At 40.9% G+C, this 22,335-nt stretch overlaps 2 protein-coding genes across 6 annotated transcripts in view; both read left to right on the forward strand.

Moving 5' to 3' along the window:
* LOC124043808 (tissue factor pathway inhibitor-like) overlaps positions 1 to 6,678 on the forward strand; it is a 40,485-nt gene extending 33,807 nt beyond the window's left edge. For both annotated transcript variants that reach the window (XM_046362796.1, XM_046362789.1), the window contains exons 3-6: positions 2,881 to 3,057; positions 4,698 to 4,754; positions 5,618 to 5,815; positions 6,131 to 6,678. In XM_046362796.1, the coding sequence (XP_046218752.1) occupies positions 2,881 to 3,057; positions 4,698 to 4,754; positions 5,618 to 5,815; positions 6,131 to 6,198 (500 nt within the window). In that variant the 3' untranslated portion in view covers positions 6,199 to 6,678. The remainder of the gene's footprint in view (positions 1 to 2,880; positions 3,058 to 4,697; positions 4,755 to 5,617; positions 5,816 to 6,130) is intronic.
* A 6,122-nt stretch (positions 6,679 to 12,800) lies between these two features.
* LOC124043816 (calcitonin gene-related peptide type 1 receptor) overlaps positions 12,801 to 22,335 on the forward strand; it is a 54,525-nt gene continuing 44,990 nt past the window's right edge. The window contains exon 1 of one of the 4 annotated variants that reach the window (XM_046362840.1): positions 12,801 to 13,193. The gene's annotated coding sequence lies outside the window, so the exon portion shown is untranslated. The remainder of the gene's footprint in view (positions 13,194 to 22,335) is intronic. The other 3 variants (XM_046362819.1, XM_046362810.1, XM_046362830.1) reach the window with 3 other exon arrangements.

Genomic DNA, 22,335 nt, shown 5'->3' on the forward strand with positions numbered 1-22,335 from the left:
CCCTTCCCTTTTTCCACATTTTGTTACGTTACAGCCTTATTTTAAAATGGATAAAATTATATATTTTTCTTCATCAATCTACATCTGGAAGAAACCTGGCACCATCCCTACGGTGAAGCATGGTGATGGCAGGGACTGGGAGACTAGTCAGGATCGAGGGAAAGATGAACGGAGCAAAGTACAGAGATCCTTTATGAAAACCGGCACTAGGTCGCTCAGGACCTGGTGCGGAGGTTCACCTTCCAACAGGACACAGTGAAAGTATGTGAACCCTTTGTAAATATCTTTCTGCATAAATTGGTCTTACAATTTGATCAAATCTAGGTCACAACAATAGACAAACACAGTCTGCTTAAACACACAAACAGCAATTACTTGTTTTCATGTCTTTATTGAACACACCGTGTAAACATTCACAGTGCAGGGTGTAAAAAGTATGTGAACCCTTTGATTTAAATAACTGGTTGACCCTCCTTTGGCGGCAATAACCTCAAGCAAACATTTTCTATAGTTGTGGATCATACCTGCACATCGGTCAGGAGGAATTTTGGACCATTCCTCTTTACGAAACCATTTCAGTTCAGCAGTATTTTGGGGATATCTGGCGTGAACTGCTCTCTTGGGGTCAAGCCACAGCATCGTAATTCTGTTGAAGCCATTCTGTTGTTAATTTACTTGTTTTTTTGGTTCGTTTTCCTGTTGCATCACCCAACATCTTTTGAGCTTCAATTGGCGGACAGATAGCCTTACATTCTCCTGAAAAATGTCTTGATAAACTTGGGAATTAATTTTCCCGTCAATGATAGCAAGCTGTCCAGGCCCCGAGGCAGCAAAGCAGCCCCAAACCATGATGCTCCCTCCACAATACTTTACAGTTGGGATGAGGTTTTGATGTTGGTGTGCTGTGCCTTTTTTTCTCCACAGATAGTGTTGTGTGTTCCTTCCAAACAACACAACTGTAGTTTAATATGTCCACAGAATATTTTTCCAGTAGCGCTGTGGAACATCCAGGTGTACTTTTGCAGACTTCAGATGTGCAGCAATGTTTTTTTTTGGATAGCAGTGGCTTCTTCCGTGGTGTCCTTCCATAAACATCATTCTTGTTTAGTATTTTACGTACCGTAGATTCATCAACAGAGATGTTAGCATGTTCTAAACATTTCTGTAAGTCTTCAGCTGATACTCTAGGATTCTTCTTAACCTCATTCAGTATGTCCTCTTGCAGTCGTCTTTGCAGGGCGGCTACTCCTAGGGAGAGTCGTAGCTGTGCTGAACTTTCACCATTTACAGACAATTTGTCTTATATTCTGTGGACTGATGGACTGAACATCAAGGCTTTTAGAGATACTTTTGTAACCCTTTCCAGCTTCATGCAAGCCCACAATTCTTAATCTTAGGTCTTCTGAGATCTATTTTGTTCGAGGCATGGTTCACATCAGGTAATGCTTCTTGTGAATAGCAAACTAAAAGTTTGTGAGTGTTTTTTAAAGGGCAAGGCAGCTCTTACCAACATCTCCAATCTTGTCTCATTGATTGGACTCCAGGTTAACTGACTCCAATTAGCTTTTGGAGAAGTCATTAGCCTAGGGGTTCACACATACTTTTTCCAACCTACACTGTGAATGTTTAAATTATGTATTCAATATAGACAAGAAAATACTATAATTTGTGTGTTATTAGTTTAAGCACGCTATGTTTGTCTATTGTTGTGACTTGTGATCAGATCAAATTTGATGACAAATTTATGCAGAAATCCAGGTAATTCCAAAAGGGTTCACATACTTTTTCTTGCCACCGTAGACCCTAAGCACACAGCCAAGACAACGCAAGAGTGGTTGTCAAGTCTCTGAATTTCCTTGAGTGGCCCAGCCAGACCCTGGACATGAACCCGATCAAACATCTCTGGAGAGACCTGAAAATAGCTGTTCAGCGATGCTCCCCATCCAGCCTGACAGAGCTAGAGAGGATCTGCAGAGAAGATTGGGAGAAACTCCCCATATACAGGTGTGCCAAGCTTGTAGAGTCACAACCAAAAAGACTCGAGGAGTAATCGCTGCCAAAGATGATTCAACAAAGTACTGAGTAAAGGGTCAGAATGCTTATGTAAATTAGATATTTAAGTTTTTTATTTTTTATCCATTTTAATTTTTTTCTTAGCCAGTTTTTCCTTTGTCATTATGGGACATTGTATGTAGATTGATGAGGGAGAAAAACTGTTGAATCCATTTTAGAATAAGGCTGTAATGTAACAAAAGGTGGAAATAGTCAAGGAGTCTGAATACTTTCCGAATGCACTGTATCTGCTTAGTTCTCATCGCATGCTTCATCGACACTAGAGCATTTGACTATGGCTCCAGTAAGAGTTTCAACTCAGCATCTCTGCACCTCCATTTCTCCTCAATGTAATGTGGTGTATTTTTCTTACCTCCACTTTTCCCTCTCGCTCTCTCTCTTTTTTCTCCAGTCAATTCACCTTTCTCTCCACATCTATTTTACATCTATCTATTCATGACTGTGTCAGCAGCCCACACTATCTTCCTCCATGCCTAAGTATGTATTATCTCTCTTCCTTTCTCCAGCTTTTCAGTCAGTCTCTCTAAGCACTCCAGTCTTAGTGCCACCACTTTTTGTCTATGATTCACAATTTCCCTTTAAGTCAATTGACTGGGTACGAAGGGTCCTTAGTATAGATTTGTATTTTATTTCAGTGAGCAGTAGGTCTCAGTAGCCCATTCCCTACACTGCACTTTCTCACATTTCCCAGCTATCATCTTTTCAAATGACCCAGTAGCTAGTATCCATTTCTCCCCCTTTTCAGTTTCTCAATAATATTCTCTCTCTCTCTGCCCTCTCCATCTCTCTTTGTCCATCTCCCCCCAGCTGACAAGAGTCCCTGTCACCTGGATGAGGCTCCGGGGCCATGCCGAGGTCTGGTGACGCGCTACTTCTTTGACAGCCAGAGCCAGGAGTGCAAGCACTTCTACTACGGAGGCTGCTTCGGCAACGCCAATAACTTCAAGAGTATGAAAGAGTGCCGGGCCAGGTGCCAGAACCCAGGTAGTGCATCGGCATCGAACACTGTTCTTCAAAACACTGCGTGACACCCAAGTAGTCTAAAAGGGACCAACCAATCATATGGTTTGCAAGAAAGATTTGATCAGTGAGGCTAATCAATATTTTCAAATGTAATGAAAAAGGTTTGGACTTACGGCCATAGCAGCACTATCAAGGCTTCTTTTAATAGAAATGTGCTAGGGGAGTATATTACTTCTTCAAAGTGCATTAATGTCATTGTTGTGATGCCTGGGCTTTTAGGCAGTCCTACCTCTTTAAAGGACCAAATACCCACAGGAGAGTCATTTCAATGTAGTTGCCCAGTCGATGTTGCTCTACCTTGCAAATGATCTTGTTGATGGATTTTTTTCAAACCATCAAGTCATGCTTCCTCTTCATTTTGCATTTAGATCGGTTTTTTGGGGGCCTTTTGAGCATAGTTAATTATTTTAGTCCGATTTCAATGAATTTAAATTCATTTATTTACTGCATTTGTCAAAGAAAATATTGGATAAATTGTTCTACTGTGACCAACGCTAGCTGGAAGTCTGTGTTAATATAAATGGACAAACAATGTTAAAAAAAAATGTTTTTATTGACGACAACTCAAAGATAATTACATTTTCATTCTGTATCAGAATCCTTAATCCATCTTCATTGGGCTCAAAATAATTGATCTCTTTAATAAATCTGAATCCATAAGTATAATAACAACTGTATGTTGTACAGTATGTCATATTACAATAGTTCCTCGGTAAACAGGTTTTAACAACAATAAACAGTTTATATTATATTACATTTCTATTACATGCTGTAACTTATTATGTAAGTAAACTCTAATGTTTTGGTTTCATGGCAGAAAACGCCAATGTGGGCCCCTAAATTGGATGTGACTCCTAATTTGGAGGTCACCGTCCCAAAACCCACTAGTAAACCTAATATACAACCTGTCAAAGTAACTGCTAAGACAATGTTTATGTATTTTTATTTCTTAAACAAATGTCTAGTAATTGATTAAAGAAGACAATTAATTGTACAGTAGCACCAAAGATATTTCAGGCAAGCCTAATCTGATTTAACAAAATGGATGTCTTTAAACATAACCATATATTGATCTAATGTTTCAATAATCAGACAAAGTAATTGTTTCATTTGTGCATTAATGTTGCATGTAGCCCTACAGTAATTCTTCATGATACTGAACATAGCCTCAGTATATTAAACTGTTTGTCTAAGAAGCTTTACATTTTCCCAGCATGCCAGTCTGCCCTTCTGTCAGCTCTTCTGATTGGCAGGGCCAGGAAAGTGGGGTTGTGGGGTCTCTGAAGACTATGAACCACAGACACTAAGTGGAAGGGCTGATATCCTGTCAGCTCTGTTTAAGACAATTCTGAGGGAGAGAGGAAAAAGCTGAGGGAGAAGGTTTATAGAGAGAGTAGAAATGACAACACCATGTACCCTTGTGGAACTGTATTGCTACAGTATGTATCTCTTCTGTCATGGTGAGTTGATATTAACTCCTAAGTTAACTACAGTATCACAACTTCTAATACTGGTAAAAGGAAGGGGAAATGCATGCTCCACCATGCTCCAGTCTCATATTGAAAGAAGCATGTGAATATGCTGAATATTTCCTCTTTCAGATGAGTTTGCTTTAAGCACCTCCAACATGCAGCAGAATCTTCAACACCAGGCCACAGGTTAGTACTGTAACCCAGGAATGCAGTCATTTCTCATGTGTACTATTGCACACATACCATGCTGCAACTGCAATAGCTAGGTAAGAGGGACAGTCATTTTATATGCGCCATTTCAGAAGCAGTTAGGTAAACAAGCTACAACGTATAAGGCCAGCATATCCTTCTTCCATGTAACACTGATTCACTGCTATTAAAATGGGAGGGTATGGGTGTATGAGGCGTGAGTAAGTACTTATAGACCACCACTGTCTGATACAGTCACAGCACAGTAAAAAGGGGGCACAGGGAGTCTGCCATCCCTCAGTCACAGACAAGCAGTTATGATTCATGTTACAAAATTCCACCCAGGTCAGTGAATTCAGGAAAGGAGTGTTTCTGTATTCGTATTTGTCATTCCAGTGAAGTGATATAGGATACCTACAGTACTCCCGTAACCCAAGGCTGACATCTTGTGGCTTTTCCACAGTTTGACTCTTGAGGTAGTAAAAACCATGTTTCCTTTGTTGAGGTAAATTTCAAATGTAAAAGAAAAAATAGTAGAATCAAGTACCCACTGGGTATAGATGTCAATTCAATGTCTATTCCATGTTAGTTCAGTGTAATTTCATTGAAATTGTTTAGAAATAACCTTGTTTCAGCCAGTGTGTGCCCAGTGGGTAGTCACTTTTACAGTAGACTACCATTAACCTCATTTCCATAAAGCTAAAATAAAAAAATGCTTTTATTATAGTATGTTCTATCAGAGTTGCATTGGTGATGTAGCCTACACACTTTCTTTAGTGTTATACAATGTGTCTTTGGTATTATGGAGTCATTGTTGTACGCAATTTCAGTTTACTATTGCCTTTGTGTAATTCTTTCAGACTTCAGTCCTCCAGAGTTCTGTCTCAGTACCAATGACAAGGGCACGATGTGTGACAGAGAGGAGAGGAGAACGGGAAGGAGATATGCATACAACCCCAAGACAAAGAGATGTCATTGGTTGCGTAACAGGGGCTGTGGGGGCAACAATAACAACTTTGTCCTCAAGAGACACTGCATGAAGATGTGTATGAAGCCGAGTAAGATTCAAGTTAGCGTTTTCTCCAACACCGCTCCTATAGAGCTACTGGGTGTGCAGGCTTTTGTTCCCATTCAGCATTAGCACACCTGATTCAAATGATCAAAATCCAGACTGAAGACCATGATTAATTGATTATTTGAAACAGGTGTGTTAGTGCCACACTTGTTTCACTCTTTGACCTTTCGTTTAAAAATCAGGTGTGTTTTTGCTAAATAGCATTTACCTTAAGAATGCCATGTTTCTTTCTTGACTTGTGCCATAGAGAAGTGTTTGAAAAGATTGCAACTTGTCATTTGTGTTGTGCCATTTCCAGATCCCAGTCACAAAAGGAAGACCATCAGGATAAAGAAGAACACCAACATCTTATTTCATACTGTCTAAATCAAGGCCTTGTATTAAATCATTCTTACACTACTTTTTAATTACACTTTATTTTTTAATTCTTATTTGACTGTGGTATTATGTGGTCGTCTTAGAGCAATTGTATAAAAGGCTTGTTTTGGCCTATTATGTAATTTTGTTATTTGAACCTTTTAGCTCTTTGTATGAGGAGTGGTTTTGTAATATCAAAATTGTAGACATTTTTTCCCTTGTCACATCCTAAAAACCGGTATATCATTGTCATTTTTTTCCTGAGGACACCAGACAAGTTTGTTTTTATTGACAAATGATTAACATTACGGAACCCAATAGCACTGCACTGCTCATGAAATATAAAGCGTGATCATTTACATTATCAGTGTAAGTATTTAAGATCATTCCTTCATGTGAGTAAATGCACATTACATTTTTTAACATAGTTGGAAAGAACATATATAATCAACCAATTGGAGCCTAAATAAAATGTTGCATAGTCATCCACATTGCATTTCTGGATATTTTCATTCTGTTCAAAGCCCCCTTTTATATTGCATTATGTATGCAATTGGAATTTGCTCCGCTGATAAGACTGTTATTCAGACACAAGGGGGCAGTGTTGTATTATCAGAATAGGCTATCATTTCCATATCGTAGACTCTATACAGGATTCTTAACCCTAACCTCAACCATAACCCTTACCTTAAAGGTCATGAACAGTAAAAATCATGTCTTTCATTCAATTGGAGGATATTTGGATGAAACCAGATAAAAGAATGCGGATCAAAATATAAAAAAATGAATGTTGCTTCTACAAAGTTTGATCATAAAGTTACTGGCCCCCGTCCCCATGTCAAACACTTGGATTCAGGAGGCAGTTTTATTAAGGGGATAGGGTGACCTCACCCTAACTCACATTTAAAAAAAAACACTGATGGTAAACATGATATTTACCTAATTTAAATAAGTACTGCCTTGTAACCAACATAGGAGGTGTGCTTGCAGAGAGATGTGGTTTACATAGCTAGAAAGCTATTCTACTGGTGCCAACATTTGACTGGAGGGTGTTAGCAAATATAATTAAAAGTTTACCTTATTCATCTGTGGTGAAGATCCTTATACTGTGTTTCCCCTTTCATCTGTGTCTGTTGTTAACTAGTTACTGGCTAGCTAGGTCTTCATCTAGTTACTGGCTAGCTAGATCTTCATCTGTGTCTGTTGTTAACTAGTTACTGGCTAGCTAGGTCTTCATCTAGTTACTGGCTAGCTAGGTCTTCATCTGTGTCTGTTGTTAACTAGTTACTGGCTAGCCAGGTCTTCATCTAGTTACTGGCTAGCTAGGTCTTCATCTGTGTCTGTTGTTAACTAGTTACTGGCTAGCTAGGTCTTCATCTAGTTACTGGCTAGCTAGGTCTTCATCTGTGTGTGTTGTTAACTAGTTACTGGCTAGCTAGGTCTTCATCTAGTTACTGGCTAGCTAGGTCTTCATCTGTGTGTGTTGTTAACTAGTTACTGGCTAGCTAGGTCTTCATCTAGTTACTGGCTAGGTAGGTCTTCATCTGTGTCTGTTGTTAACTAGTTACTGGCTAGCTAGGTCTTCATCTGTGTCTGTTGTTAACTAGTTACTGGCTAGCTAGGTCTTCATCTAGTTACTGGCTAGCTAGGTCTTCATCTGTGTCTGTTGTTAACTAGTTACTGGCTAGCTAGGTCTTCATCTAGTTACTGGCTAGCTAGGTCTTCATCTGTGTCTGTTGTTAACTAGTTACTGGCTAGCTAGGTCTTCATCTAGTTACTGGCTAGCTAGGTCTTCATCTGTGTGTGTTGTTAACTAGTTACTGGCTAGCTAGGTCTTCATCTGTGTCTGTTGTTAACTAGTTACTGGCTAGCTAGGTCTTCAGCCAGCATGGAACGAAAGAGGGGACAGCTCCTTCAAAACTTAAATGCAGTTGTCAAGTCAGCACATCCGTCGGTGCTGCTGAAAACTACGCTAGGTGTATAACATTTACATTACATTTACATTTAAGTCATTTAGTCTTATCCAGAGCGAGTTACAAATTGGTGCATTCACCTTATGACATCCAGTGGAACAACCACTTTACAATAGTGCATCTAAATATTTTAAGGGGGGAGGGGGTGAGAAGGATTACTTTATCCTATCCTAGGTATTCCTTAAAGAGGTGGGGTTTCAGGTGTCTCCGGAAGGTGGGGACAGCTGTCCTTCAAAGTTTGTTCCACCATTAAATGCGAACAGTTTTGACTGAGCTGAGCGGGAACTGTCAGTGGTAGGGAGGCACATCCAGAGGTGGATGAACGGTGCCCTTATTTGGGTGTAGGGCCTGAAGAAGGTACTGAGGTGCCGTTCCCCTCACAGCTCCGTAGGCAAGCACCATGGTCTTGTACCGAGCTTCAACTGGAAGCCAGTGGAGAGAGCGGAGGAGCTGTAGATAAAAAAAATATTAACATCATACTTTGATCTGGTTTCCTTCAAATATCATCCAATTTCATGATAAACAGGACCGTTTATAACTAGACTTGAGCTGAAACCACTGCCATCATTATATTTCCCAGCATGCTCTATTGCAGGTTGATTTGAGGAATTGTTTGTTTCAATATCTATGTTTTTACATGTGCATTGATTGAACAATTAGACTTATATTTATTAAATATAAATTATATAAATATAAATTTATTTAATACCTTGCTTTAAACTTTTTAACTTGAATGTCATTTGAATTATGTATGCATAACCAAATAAAATAACCTACAAATTCACAAGGTTGGAAATCCCCACTCTGGCTGGATTTCAATAGGAATTGCACCTCACTTTGCAAGCCAGCATAATGTAACAGGTTCCATAAATAAACCAACACAAGTTAGTTTTAACCATCATTTGGGTTTTCATTCATGTTGGCTTGATCAAGCAGCCGGTCCTTTTTTTAAAGGTCCTGAACAGCCATTCTGATTCCCATGTAAAATAGCCTTTTGAGTGACTAAAATATCACCCATAAAATTTGTTTTGCATATAAATGCTCAAACTTAAAGTAAAAGTATTTGTGGAAAGGTCTGGGACTTCATTGTCTGGTGGAGGGGTTGGGATTGTGGGTGGAGGGGTTGGGATTTGGGTTGGTGGTGGTGGCCCTTGCCCTGCCACCATAGGAATTGGGGCAGGTTTTAAAGAAGTGGCCCCCTTCCCCACTCAGGTTGCAGGATCATGTTACAGATTCTGCGGACGATGGCCATGCAGGTAGCGCCCAGACGGCCAAGTTGGCCGTAGTTCCTGCATCGTTTGGGAATGCCATATAGTGGACCGGAGCATGATGGTACTGGGTGATGTTAGACTCCACCCGCTCCTGTTGCGTCTGGTTCAACTGAACCAGTCATTTTCGTGCCCCAGTCCAGACATTGTCTTCGTCCAGGACCCTCCTAGCCACTGCCTTGAGTGGCAAAATGGTGTAAACCGAACTTCTAGGTCATACTCTTGGATGCTTTTGTTGTGGAATTGGACTGTATAACTATATACTTATGATTATGTGTCTGAGAGTGTAATTACTGTGAAATGGGACTTTTTGTCTTTACAATTTCTGTATTTTAATCTAAACTGTTCTAGTAACTGGGGGGTCTTGAAACTGGCTTCAAATTATTCCTGGCCCTGGAGGTTTCACCAGGCAGTTCTCAAAGTGCATACCTCTCTGTAGAACTGCCCTGCTGAATTCCAGGCGGGTCATGGTTTCTGGTCTGGCGGTTGTTATTGCTGCTCAAGTTGCTCCAGCTGCTCCCCAGCGATTGGCTGTGCTCCGTCCTTGGCAGTCTCCTCGATGGGGATTAGTGCCAGCCTCACCGCGTTGTAGCTGTACATCACTCCTGGGTTCATCTCGGTCATTTTGTTCAGGTTGGGTGGGGGTGATTTGAAGAAGGATGGTGTTGATCTACTCCGGTCCTGCAGGGGGAGGAAGGACAAACCTCAGAGTGAGCAGACACACCTGGAAGCCTGTGACCTTTAGGTCAATGGAGGCACTCCCTTGTGGTCTGCTCACTCCAGGCATAGGTTGGTGTCTTTGATCCTTTCTTCACGCCTCTGGTTCTGGTGGTGATACTGTCTGGTCTTTTCTCTCTTTCTGTTGGTCTTCTGCTGGTTCTGGACAGGTCGGTGGTTTCCTAAGGAGTGCAGATGTAAAAAAAGAAAGGCAGGGGAGGAGGGCTGCAGGCCAAGGGTAGAGGGAGTAAGGCCCGCCTCGGCAGCACTCTACTCACCTCAAGGCCTGCAGTCCGTCATTTCCTCCACAGGCAGCTGGTCTGGTGCTGGGATTTGGGGTGGTCCATGGAGTCAGGTCATGCCACGGTCAGGCCACAGTTACATTTTTGTCTTCCCCAGTTCTTCCAGGATTTCCAGCCTTGTCCGCTGGACCAGTGAGACTGCGCCAGCCGTGGTCAAGACACCGTTACCTTTGCTGCCTCCTGGTCCGTCCAAAGAAAAGGATAATGAGAGAGAGGATAGAGAGAGGGACACAACTCCAGAAAATAACATCCATGCAGGGTTGTGCATAATGAAGAGAAACCAGAGTCAATTGCATCAATAATTATACATCTCCCGTTTTGCATGTTTCTTGTGATGCGTTGACTTGACAACTGTCAGAGTTTTGAACGACCCTTCACCCCTTTTGTTCTATGCTGGCTGAAGACCTAACTAGGCAGTACCTTGCTTTTAGATAGGCATTTTTTGCTATTTCTGTTGATTTTGTTAAGTTTGTATCCTGCAATGTATAATTTTCTTTAAATATTATTGCACAATACATATTCTAGTAGAAAAATATGTACATTATCTTTTACATATTTCAACAAGGTGGGTACTATCACTTTGGGATTTGTGTAAGCTTTTAAGAAACTCATACACTTTTATACAGTTCATTAAAGCAATAAAAACAATTCAACCCTAACTAGTGATACCAGTTCAACAGAACAGATGAACCGGAATGACATTTACTCTCACAGGTGGCCAAAAAGTACATAATTAAATCCACACCCCTACTAAGCCAAGCCTCCAGTCTTCTGATCTGATCCGTTGGGTCCTATCTCAATTACACAGCATCAACTAATCAACCTTGCTCTTTTTTTACAGATGCCTGCAACCCAGCAGTTGGGTCATCCAAACAACCCAACATTTTTTAGAGTGTAAGCCCTCAAAATAAGGCCTCATGAAAAACATTGTAATGTGTCAAATATTAACATTTCCAGGACAACATATTCACATAGAATCTCACTTTTTGAATTCTGTCGGAGTGATAAGATGATGAATGCAACAACCATCTCTCTGTCACTAGCAAATTCAGTCATGTGTTGTAACAATAAAAGTCACTTGAAAGGTCAAGCACTCTGGGAAATATGCAAATGAAGCTTTACATTAAGCAGTGTGTTGATTTAGCAATGTTCAGTGTCCTATAAGGCAGTGGAGGCTGTTGAGGGGAGGACGGCTCATAATAATGTCTGGAACGGCGCAAATGGAATGGCATCAAACACATGGAAACCATCTGTTTGATGTATTTGATACCATTTAATCTATTTTGTTCCAGTTATTTCCACGAGCCCGTGCTCCCCAATTAAGGTGCCACCAACCACCTATGCTATTCGGATCCACATTTTTGGTGTTAATTTAACACAGGGGAATTTGCTGTGTAGCTAATGGCTTCAAGGGTCAGGGTTAGTTGTAGCAAGCCTAAGGCGGTCTGGGTGCAGAACTGGGAATGTGAATTATGGGCCCACCAAGCCTGTTCCCCAGGACTACCATACCACTATCACAACTGACTCACTCACTTACTCACACACACACACACACAAACATTCAGTTGTTTACTTCAGATGGTGTTGTTTAGTAGTCAGACATTATTGTTTAGTTGAAAATGGCCAGTTAGTGGAGTGTAAAAATAGTAATAATATTATTTCTTCCAAACAGAATTTTAAACATGACAATGTTGTTCTCATGTTCTCAATAAAGGCTTTCAATATGTTGTTATATGTCATGATTTATGCATTTTTTTTACTTTAGAATTTCAACCCAAGCCCTATTTACAACTGACGTCAGGGGTTTGCTGGTGGGGTAAATTGTAACATTTCACTCCTTGTATTTGAGACAAAGTCACACCTTGTCCGTTTAATTTAGAGATATATTACCTATACCAATTTGTAGAAGACCAATGTAAGTTGTTCATACCATATTTTTTATGTTGTAGCTCAAACAATCTCAGAGAAATTGACAAAAATGCAAAAAGTGTTGCACCATCCCTAGTCTCCCCTATAGGCTACATATAAGCCTAAATATTTCAATAATATTGAAATCAGTTTCATGTTCATTCAATTTAGTTTTATTTTGCTATTTGGCTACTGTAATTTCTGCCTAAATATATGTCATTATGTGTAGCCTAACATGTGCGCAATGGTATGCAAAATGTTGATTTAGTGCATTATTATAGGCTAAGCATTAGAATAAGCTGCCTGAATATTTGCAGCCAGATGTGATACTATTTCCCTAGGAGCTGATCCGTCGTCAGTATTGTGGAATAATTCTAATGTTAAAATAAGATTTGGGTGGAGACAGATGACCCGAGAGCAGCGCTGCCTTTCTTTCGATCCTATCAGTATCGACGCATGCCTTCAACGACGCACTTTTTAAGTTCCATCGCTATTGGCAAAACGGGCCCAACCCGAGAGACAACCAACCCGGTCTCCCCTACATGTCATCGGCGTCTGTTACGCGTGAATGATGTTAAAGCTTGGTGGGTTCTCCCGAAGCGCTGTAGGCTAATTCGTGATGTAAAAGGAAGTCGGCTAACAATAGTGGGTGGCTTCCAACAACCTGACAGCAGTCCTAGTCTGACACTTTATTCATTGAGCGTTGGGATCCGTTGGGTTTGGTTCACTATCACCGCCCGGAAGGTTGCATTTGGAAAGCTGTCTCTGGAGTGTTTGGTCGGTTTATGTGACTTTCTAAGTCACGTTGTCATTGGATTTTAAGCTCTTGTCATCAGGTAAGAAATATTCGAATAGCCTATGATGGCCATATTTACAGATCTATTTTAAGATGACTATTTTCCAGTTTTATCCATGCATAGGCATTTGCATTTCTCAAATCAATAGCCCATGAATATCCAATTCAAGACCATAATAATCGGAAAGAGTCTGTTGTAATGAGTTACATTTCTGTCGGATTAATATTGTCCTGAAATCGGTGTTTGGATATCAGTGCACTGTCTACATGGATAGACTACTGTATTTCTTGTAGCACTCAAAAATCAATTGCGCACCGCAGATAGGCTAGTCATTTGCAGTAATATTTTGCATAATTACATGGGGAAATGAGAACACAATCAAGAAAAGGCTTGGTCGATACCCCTGTGAGACAGTATTGAAGAAGATCAGGAATTAGGTCAATAACGAGGCTATAGCTTATTACTTGGAATAGCCTATGAATACTTAATCATTAGGTTATGTTAGTGTTAAACGGATTTGTTTCATCTATGACAACCTTTCCAATAAAGAGTTGTAATTTGAATGGAATCGAAAGGATTGGAACAGAAAACATTGCAAGCCCAGTAAGCAAAATTAGTTGATAATGTGTATTTTAGAAATATTTTCCAGACGTTGACATCACCTGCATTTCAGGTGCAGAATGAAAGGTTAGAAATGACCAAAATGTAAATGTAAAACAAACACTAGCAAAGCATGCTGGGTTTTATTATCTAATAAACTCCACACCCAAACAAGTACAAATTTGGATGTGGTGGACCAGATCCAAATTTGAACGAATCATAGACGTCTAAGCTATGTTTTACAAGTTTGAAAATCACAGTACAGTAGGGAACAGTTTAGTACAGTACAGCACAGTAGAACACAATAATACAGTACAATACGGTACAGGACAGAGTTTAATTCAGGGTACAGTACATTACAGTACAGTAGAGTTTAATTCAGAGGGGTATGTTAAAGTACCATATAGTACAGTACAGTACAGTACAGTTGAGATGAATTTATTAGAGTACAGTAGAGTGCAGTAAACACAGTAAAGTACGTTAAAGTAGAGTACAGTATAGTTTAATTCAGTAGAGTACAGTACAATACAGTACAGTTTAATTCAGTACAGTAGAGTGCCGTATAGTTTAATTCAGTAGAGTACAGTCCAGTGTAGTTCAGTGAAGTACATTAGAGTAGAGTAGGGTACAATACAGTACACTAATATCATTTTCTTTACTTTACTGTAAGTCTAGTGTACTCTGTGGTAGTGTACTGTACTTTTCTTTATCGTGAACTGTAATGTACTGTACTGTGCTGCCCAAACTGTACTGTGCTGTCCACCAGCGCTATCTCGGCCTATATTTAGCACAAACGCAGGCTGGTCCAGACATTGAAATCAAAGCCGGTCTAAATCTGAACCAAATATAGACGTCTATGATTGGTTCAGATTTGGTCCGATCCGGACCAGAAATCAACGTCCGAGGACATGACCAAAAAAAGACGTCCAAAAGATGTTGCCTGGTGGTAAATGCTTAGTGGGGGGTAGCCTATCATTAAGGTTGCACTGCAACATGCTTCATTACAGGTTTATAAGGAAGACAACCTACAATATGTAGTTATTTTTTAACTCAGGCTTTATTCAAGATATGTTTTTACAACCTTGTATGGGTCCTTATATGGAACCTTTACAAACTTTATGGTGGAAGCTGCACATAAAGTGTAAGTGTTAGGCAACCAATTCGTTTGAATTTACGCCATGATATGGTAGGTAACCTATATATCCTAAATTGTCATCATAACCATGTTATTCCTAAACAAAAAGTAATTTACTGGGCATTTCGTAAGTGTATACATATTGCTGTTTGAGAATGAGTTGACTGGAGACTTTTTATATTTGGCCTGAACATTGAGTCAAATGAATGAGAATTATTGTGTCACAGATAGCCATCTTGTAATATCATCCACTGTCTTCAGACACAGGGAAAATGGGGTTTTCCACAGACACGGTTACATTTGAAAACAGACATGAAATGCAGACATGTATTTTTACATGGCACAGCACATACAGTTGAACTGAACTTCTACTGACAGCATTGCAGCGGCGTCATTCTTGGTGTACCCGAACACTGTTTGGCACCAGTGCTATCTCAAGTTGTTGTTGAATCAGCTGCATTGTTATGTAAGGCACAGATTGGACATGATGAAATATTGTGGGGAAGCTAGAGGAAAGACCATGATGAAGATGATGATGCTCACATCAGATCTTGGCACAACACGATGAGAAATGCAGAGATATTACTCCTTCAAGGAGAGGATAGAGTCGACATGTAAAAACCAAGTACTATAATGGACACTTTAGACATTGTAAAGCCTTTCCAGATGCATTTTGCTGACACTGTATTCCTCATCTCCCCCCCCCCCACGTCCATAATTTGCACCCTTTTAAACTCACAAGCACTCTCACAAGTCTAATTACTTATTACACATCCACAATAACCCACTAGCATGAAGAAAATAACATGACGCAAAATAGTATTGCTTCTTTCAACATTTATGACATTTTTCATGATTTTTGTTGTGTTCCATTTAAAAGCGTGCTGAGGAAAATATACTGTTTCACTGCATGGACTGGGGATATTCATTAGTTGGACAGCCGAAGAAGGTTCTTCAGTCTGAATATCTCATGCGATGCCAACTGACAGAAGTGTCTAATAAGTCTGCAAGGATTAATGGCCAAGTGTTCGCAGTAAATATACAGATGTAGGATCTTATAATATATAATATATGCCATTTAGCAGACGCTTTTATCCAAAGCGACTTACAGTCACGTGTGCATACATTCTACGTATGGGTGGTCCCGGGGATCGAACCCACTACCCTGGCGTTACAAGCGCCATGCTCTACCAACTGAGCTACAGAAGGACCACGAGACACGTGGTCCTTCTCATTTGAGCCAGTTTGCTACAGCAGGAAAAGAATCCTGCAGCAACAGGAATTTTTTTGGGGGGGATCATAATATAATTAATGGACTTTTTTTTGTAGGGGTTGATATATTTTTCGTTAGGGCCAATCAAGTCTGACATTTTAAAGTGGAAATTACAAACTTCAGAAGCCTTTTTTAACCTTGAATGTACTGCAAGTTATTAACATTTTCTGCTGTGCAGGAAAATGTGTAGCAAAATAAGTGTGATTAAATGAAGATCCGTCATCTGTATGAGCTCACATAGTAAAAGGGGAGTGTTTGTCTTGAACTGTAAAGCATTGGATTTGGATTCCACACCCGAGCAGGCCTGTAGAGTGGCCATTGCATGCTGCCTCGAAGTGGGATATTAAATGTCCGTGTATAATAGGTAACATTGTCTTTAGATGCTCAACCATCTCCATGGCACAGATTATGCTGAGGCATCCAAAAAAGTCAACAAGGAGAACAGTGTTGAAGATTGAAAATGTGTCTGTTTCTCACTCTGGTCTAGCTACAGAATGGACTGTATTTCGGATAGGTTAAGATCAGTCGTTGTTGTCTTACCTAGATATTCACATTACATGTGAATACGAACTCACTGCTCACAATGTTATGAAAAAGTATGCAAAAAATCCACAACATGGGAGGAATAAAAATAAGAAAATACCATTCTTCAAAGACGAATATGATGCATTATCCCAAGAGCTACCTTCGAATCTGACATTGTTCATAGTTTGGTCTGCATAATAGATGAGCTTCTGAACAAATTCCCAACATAAATGTCCCCTCAACACAAATGGCCCCTTACTTTTTCCGATATCTAAACATAATTTGAACCAACAGCTGCCACACAGTTTGAGACAGCATCCTCTCTCCCAGAAGAAGTAAACACCTTCAGGCAGATATGTTAGCTAGGGTATCTTCTCAGGGAGCAGATGCTGTGGATACATGCTGCTGATCTGCAGAGATGATGCTGCTCACTGCTAAACCATCTCCAATAAATCATCTCCCATGTTTTGAAGTAGGGACACACAAACGCAAATGCATTGTGATGCTTTCATCATGCTGGAGGCCCTTGATTGTGTCTGTCTGTCTGTCTGTCTGTCTGTCTGTCTGTCTGTCTGTCTGTCTGTCTGTCTGTCTGTCTGTCTGTCTGTCTGTCTGTCTGTCTGTCTGCCTGCCTGCCTGCCTGCCTGCCTGCCTGCCTGCCTGCCTGCCTGCCTGCCTGCCTGCCTGTCTGCCTGTCTGTCTGTCTGTCTGTCTGTCTGTCTGTCTGTCTGTCTGTCTGTCTGTCTGTCTGTCTGTCAGCCCGTCCGTCTGTCCGTCCATCCGTCTGTCTGTCTGTCTCACACATGCACACATACACTCTCTCCCCCTCTCATTGGTCTCTCTCTCTATCTTTCTCTCTATCTATCTCTGTCTCTCTGTCTCTCTATTTCTCACCAGCCTGTGGTTTAGTCATTAATCTGAGAGCGGGCTAATAACCCCATCATCTCACATCCTGTCTCCATATTTTATTACCCTTCGTATGCATTCAAGTGCATCGGGCCATTATTGAATCCCCCTGTTTAAACAACAACCTTGGCACACATCATATGTTTAGTGTTCCGCTCTCCCTAGGCTTCGGCTATCACATTACACTAAACTACAATGGTGCTGATATGCATCACTCTCTCAAACCTCCCTCTAGTCCTTATATTTCATTCCGAGTCGAAACCCAATGACATTAAAAAGACCCCCCCCCCCAACACACATACACACTCATGTATTACAGACCATTATTTTAGTGAGTGACCGTTGATTTGAACTATGTATGTTTCACTGACAGCCCTGTCGTGTTAACTGGACTTACTGTGTGTTATTGCAACAGTCAGACCCTTTGGACAGCATCTTCTATGCTTGCGTGTGTGTGCTCGGGCTAACGTTTATCTGAGATTGAGGGCTTTTTGAAGAATATAGGACAGTGGAAATCATCTGTGGCCATTTCCAGGGGTGTTCCATGTCGATGCGTGCTAAACAAACTGTCAGCGGCTGACACAACCTTCCTGATTTAGAGGGCGGGAGGTGGCTTCTGATGGGTCACAGAGAGAGACAAAGGGTCCCTAGGAGTTCACTGGATGGGGCGGATACGCATACTATCTCACCCCTGCCCTGGGCAGTATAGCACAAGAGAAACTATTTATTGTGTCAGGCCTATTATTTCCATAAGATTCAACATATTTAGAGAGCTAGCTTGTGTGTCTGCATAGTAGATACCGTAGTCATATAGTCATCTTGTTTTTATGATCTTCAATAGCTGTCCTCCCACTTAGATGTCAATATTGTGGTTTTAACATTTGCCTGTGTGCGTCACAACATCCCTGATTTTGCAATGCTCTGTACACTACTACCCTTTGTAATCCTTTGTACATTGCCTGTACATTTCATTTCCAAGTCCGTATTTGCATACTTTAAATGTCTTGTTCTTTTCCAGTTGACATGTGAACACACTAACGCTACAGTAGCCTACATGAATCTATCATGTGTGAGGGGAATGGTCTCAGAGGTTAAGTCTAGGGCCTATGGTGTGCACGTGTGGGAGGATTCTTTGGCCCCCCAGGTCGAGTTCACAGGCCAGCTAGCCTCCATATAGATCAGGACAGGATCTGTCAGAAAGTCTCAGATGCAACGAGAGACGAATACCCCTTTCACACTGCTGAGCCAAACCAAGCCAGGCTAGCACGAGCGATGCTGGGCTAAACATGGTTTGAATCTGCTCTATATCTGTCAGCTAAATCTGAAGCAATACATCACTTATAAGCGCTCTGAGACCTTTATTTTTGTTGTACACTGCCCCTGTCCTAACAAACGTCATAAATAGGGTGGGCTACTAAAAGTGCCCCCACCAGTTCAGTCCAGTAAGGTTGCCCTAATTCGTTTTCACAGCCACTCTCACCACCTCTAATAACTATGGTTAAGATTTGGGTAGCATGACCCTAGATCTGTAGGTCCTAGGATCAACAAGGACAGCGTCTAGCCTGAGCCCCCATACCCTTGGAATCCCATTTTATTGGCGTAGAATGGGGATGCTAGTCTGCGGATGGGGTTTTTGTATGCTGCTCTCAGGCAGTGGGGTGGATGGAGTGACGTGGTTACACTTTGATGGACATGATGAACTTCTGAGACTACAGAGGGACAAGGGATGGTCCTCTTCCAGTGGGTTGAGAGGTCCACTCACCACGGGTCTTTTCTTTCACTGACCATTATTTATAATAGAATAACTTTATATTTCCCATAGGGAACTTGGGGAATGGTATCCCATGGGAAGCCATGATGAAGGGCTACATGCCCAGTATGTAATTGATGTCTTGTGGAAGTAAACAGACCACAGATATAGAGATTAGATCATAAAGGTAAACAAACAACTTTTCCACAGTGGCTTTTGGCCTAAAAAAAAACTCTTGGGAATGAATGTCAGTGTAATGACTAGACACAACACTACATGCGTGTGCATGTTTGCCCAATGCACTTGACTGCATTTGATCATCAACTGACCTTACAATGTGGTCTGGCCAAGTGGAAAGTATGATGGAAAAATAACTAGTTTTCTTACATGCTACTGCTTCAGGTTCTTTAACTTATTAAACAAGTAGGCTCATGCTTGCTAGGTTAGGCTATTTAAACTAACCTATTGTGTAATTCAAGTCTACATTGAAATCATACCCCTAATATAGAGTTGAACTTTTATTAACACTACAAGTGCTGTGTATGGTGCTACTCGTCCTTTGCTGTATTTATACCTGTGTATTTTTACACATATTTTTCCAGCTGCCCAACATAGCAAACCTTTGAAACCGGATTCTTTCCTGTGTGTGTGTGTGTGTGTGTGTGTGTGTGTGTGTGTGTGTGTGTGTGTGTGTGTGTGTGTGTGTGTGTGTGTGTGTGTGTGTGTGTGTGTGTGTGTGTGTGTGTGTGTGTGTGTGTGTGTGTGTGTGTGTGTGTGTGTGTGTGTGTGTGTGTGTGTGTTTTTCTCCCTTTTGAGCTTCCCCTTGTTTTTCATATTCGCCTGGTAAACAAATTAGATGATTACACATTGCCTTGTTCAAGGATGACATGACATTGTAGGCAGCTCACAGTCGCAGTGAGAAGATAAGTGGTTTTCAGGCAGAAATGTCTGTCTTGTTTTTTTCTTAATTAAGAAAGTAACTACTGTTGTTGCATGAGTAATTTAAAACGGTCTACTCCAAGGCAATACGTGTTTAAGTTGATATTAAAACTTTAAATCTCAGAATATCAGTGCAAAATTGAGGTACAACTGGACGTTCAAGTATGAATAGAAGTAGATGCATTAGGATATATAGTTGCCATAGTGATGTTAATTATAGCAAAATCAAACTCTGACCTGTATACCTGTATTGTCTTATTATCCTGGGCCCGGTTTCCCAAAAGTATCTTAGGGCTAAGTACGTTGTAAGAACCTTCGTAGGAGTGTCGCTAAATCTCAGAGCTGTTTATCCTAAACCATCGTTATTAACGTTGCCCTTGAAAACGCTCGTAATCTAACGCCTGACTTTTTTTTGTCCTGCCACCTCACTTTATACATTAAAGATCTCCGCTAAACATAGAATTACACGGTTTATCCGTCTCTCTGTGATCGCCGATAACTTCAGAATAACGTTGACGACAAATACAAAGTTGCCAATGTTACAAATAAGTGACGTATAAAATGTTGCTTCAAATGAAAACCGAGATACCTGCAATAAAATATCAACAGTAGGCTGTAGCCCTATTTCAATCATATTGAAATACATTTCATGTTCAATCAATTGAGTTCTATTTTGCTATTTCTGATTTGTCTCAATATACACTGTCGACAATTTTATTGAGTTACAGTTCATATATAAGGAAATCCACCATTTGCCTCATGCAGCGTGATACATCTCCTTCGCATAGAGTTGATCAGGCTGTTGATTGTGGCCTGTAGAATGCTGTCCCTCTCCTCTTCAATGGCTGTACAAATTTGCTGGATATTGGTGGGAATTGGAACACGCTGTCGATCCAGAGCATCCCAAATATGCTCAATGGGTGACATGTCTGGAATGCAGGACATGGAAGAACTGGGACATTTTCAGCTTCTAGGAATTGTGTTCAGATCCTTGCACAATGGGGCTGTGCATTATCATGCTGATACATGAGATGATGACGGCAGATGAATGGCACGACAATGGGCCTCAGTATCTCGTCACGGTATCTCTGAGCAGTCTAACGGCCATCGATAAGATGCAATTGTGTTCATTGTCCGTAGCTTATGCCTGCCCATACCATACCCACACCGCCACCATGGGGAACTATGCAAACCACTCGCCCACAATATGCCATACTGTATGCCATCGGCCCGGTACTGTTGAAAATGGGATTCATGCGTGAAGAGCACACTTCTTCAGCGTGCCAGTGGCTATCGAAGGTGAGCATTCGCCTACTGAATTTGGTTACGACAACGAACTGCAGTCACGTCAAGACCCTGGTGAGGATGGCAAGCACACAGTTGAGCTTTCCTGAGATGGTTTCTGACAGATTGTGCAGAAGTTCTTCGCTTGTGCAAACCCACAGTTTCATCAGCTGTCCAGGTGCCAGTTTTTAGAAGATCCTGCAGGTGAGGAAGCAGGATGTGGAGGCGGCTTATGGTAGAGAAATGAACATTAAATTACCTGACAACAGCTCTGGTGGACATTCATGCAGTCAGCATGCCAATTGCATACTCCCTCAAAACTTGAAACATCTACGGCATTGTGTTTTGTGACAAAACCACACATTTTAGAGTGGCCTTTTATTGACCCCCCCAGCACAAGGTGCACCTGTGTAATGGTCATGCTGTTTAATCAGCTTCTTGATATGCCACACCTGTCAGGTGAATGGATTATCTTGGCAAATTTGAAATGCTCACTAACAGGGATGTAAACAAATGTGATCACAACATTTTAGAGAAATAAGCTTTTGGTGAACATGGAAAAGTTCTGGGATCTTTTATTTTAGCTCATGAAACATGGACCAACACTTTACGTTTATATTTTTGTTGAATTTCATGATATGTCAGCTTGGTGTTTGGGGAAACGCATGTTACATCTACAGCCGTTGTAGGAAAGATGCATCAATAAAACACTTGTAAGCCTAAGTTCCATCGCTATTGTGAAACCGGGCCCTGACTGTGTTGTGCCTCA

Source organism: Oncorhynchus gorbuscha, linkage group LG01, assembly GCF_021184085.1.
Source record: "Oncorhynchus gorbuscha isolate QuinsamMale2020 ecotype Even-year linkage group LG01, OgorEven_v1.0, whole genome shotgun sequence".
In the NCBI taxonomy this organism is placed as follows: domain Eukaryota; kingdom Metazoa; phylum Chordata; class Actinopteri; order Salmoniformes; family Salmonidae; genus Oncorhynchus; species Oncorhynchus gorbuscha.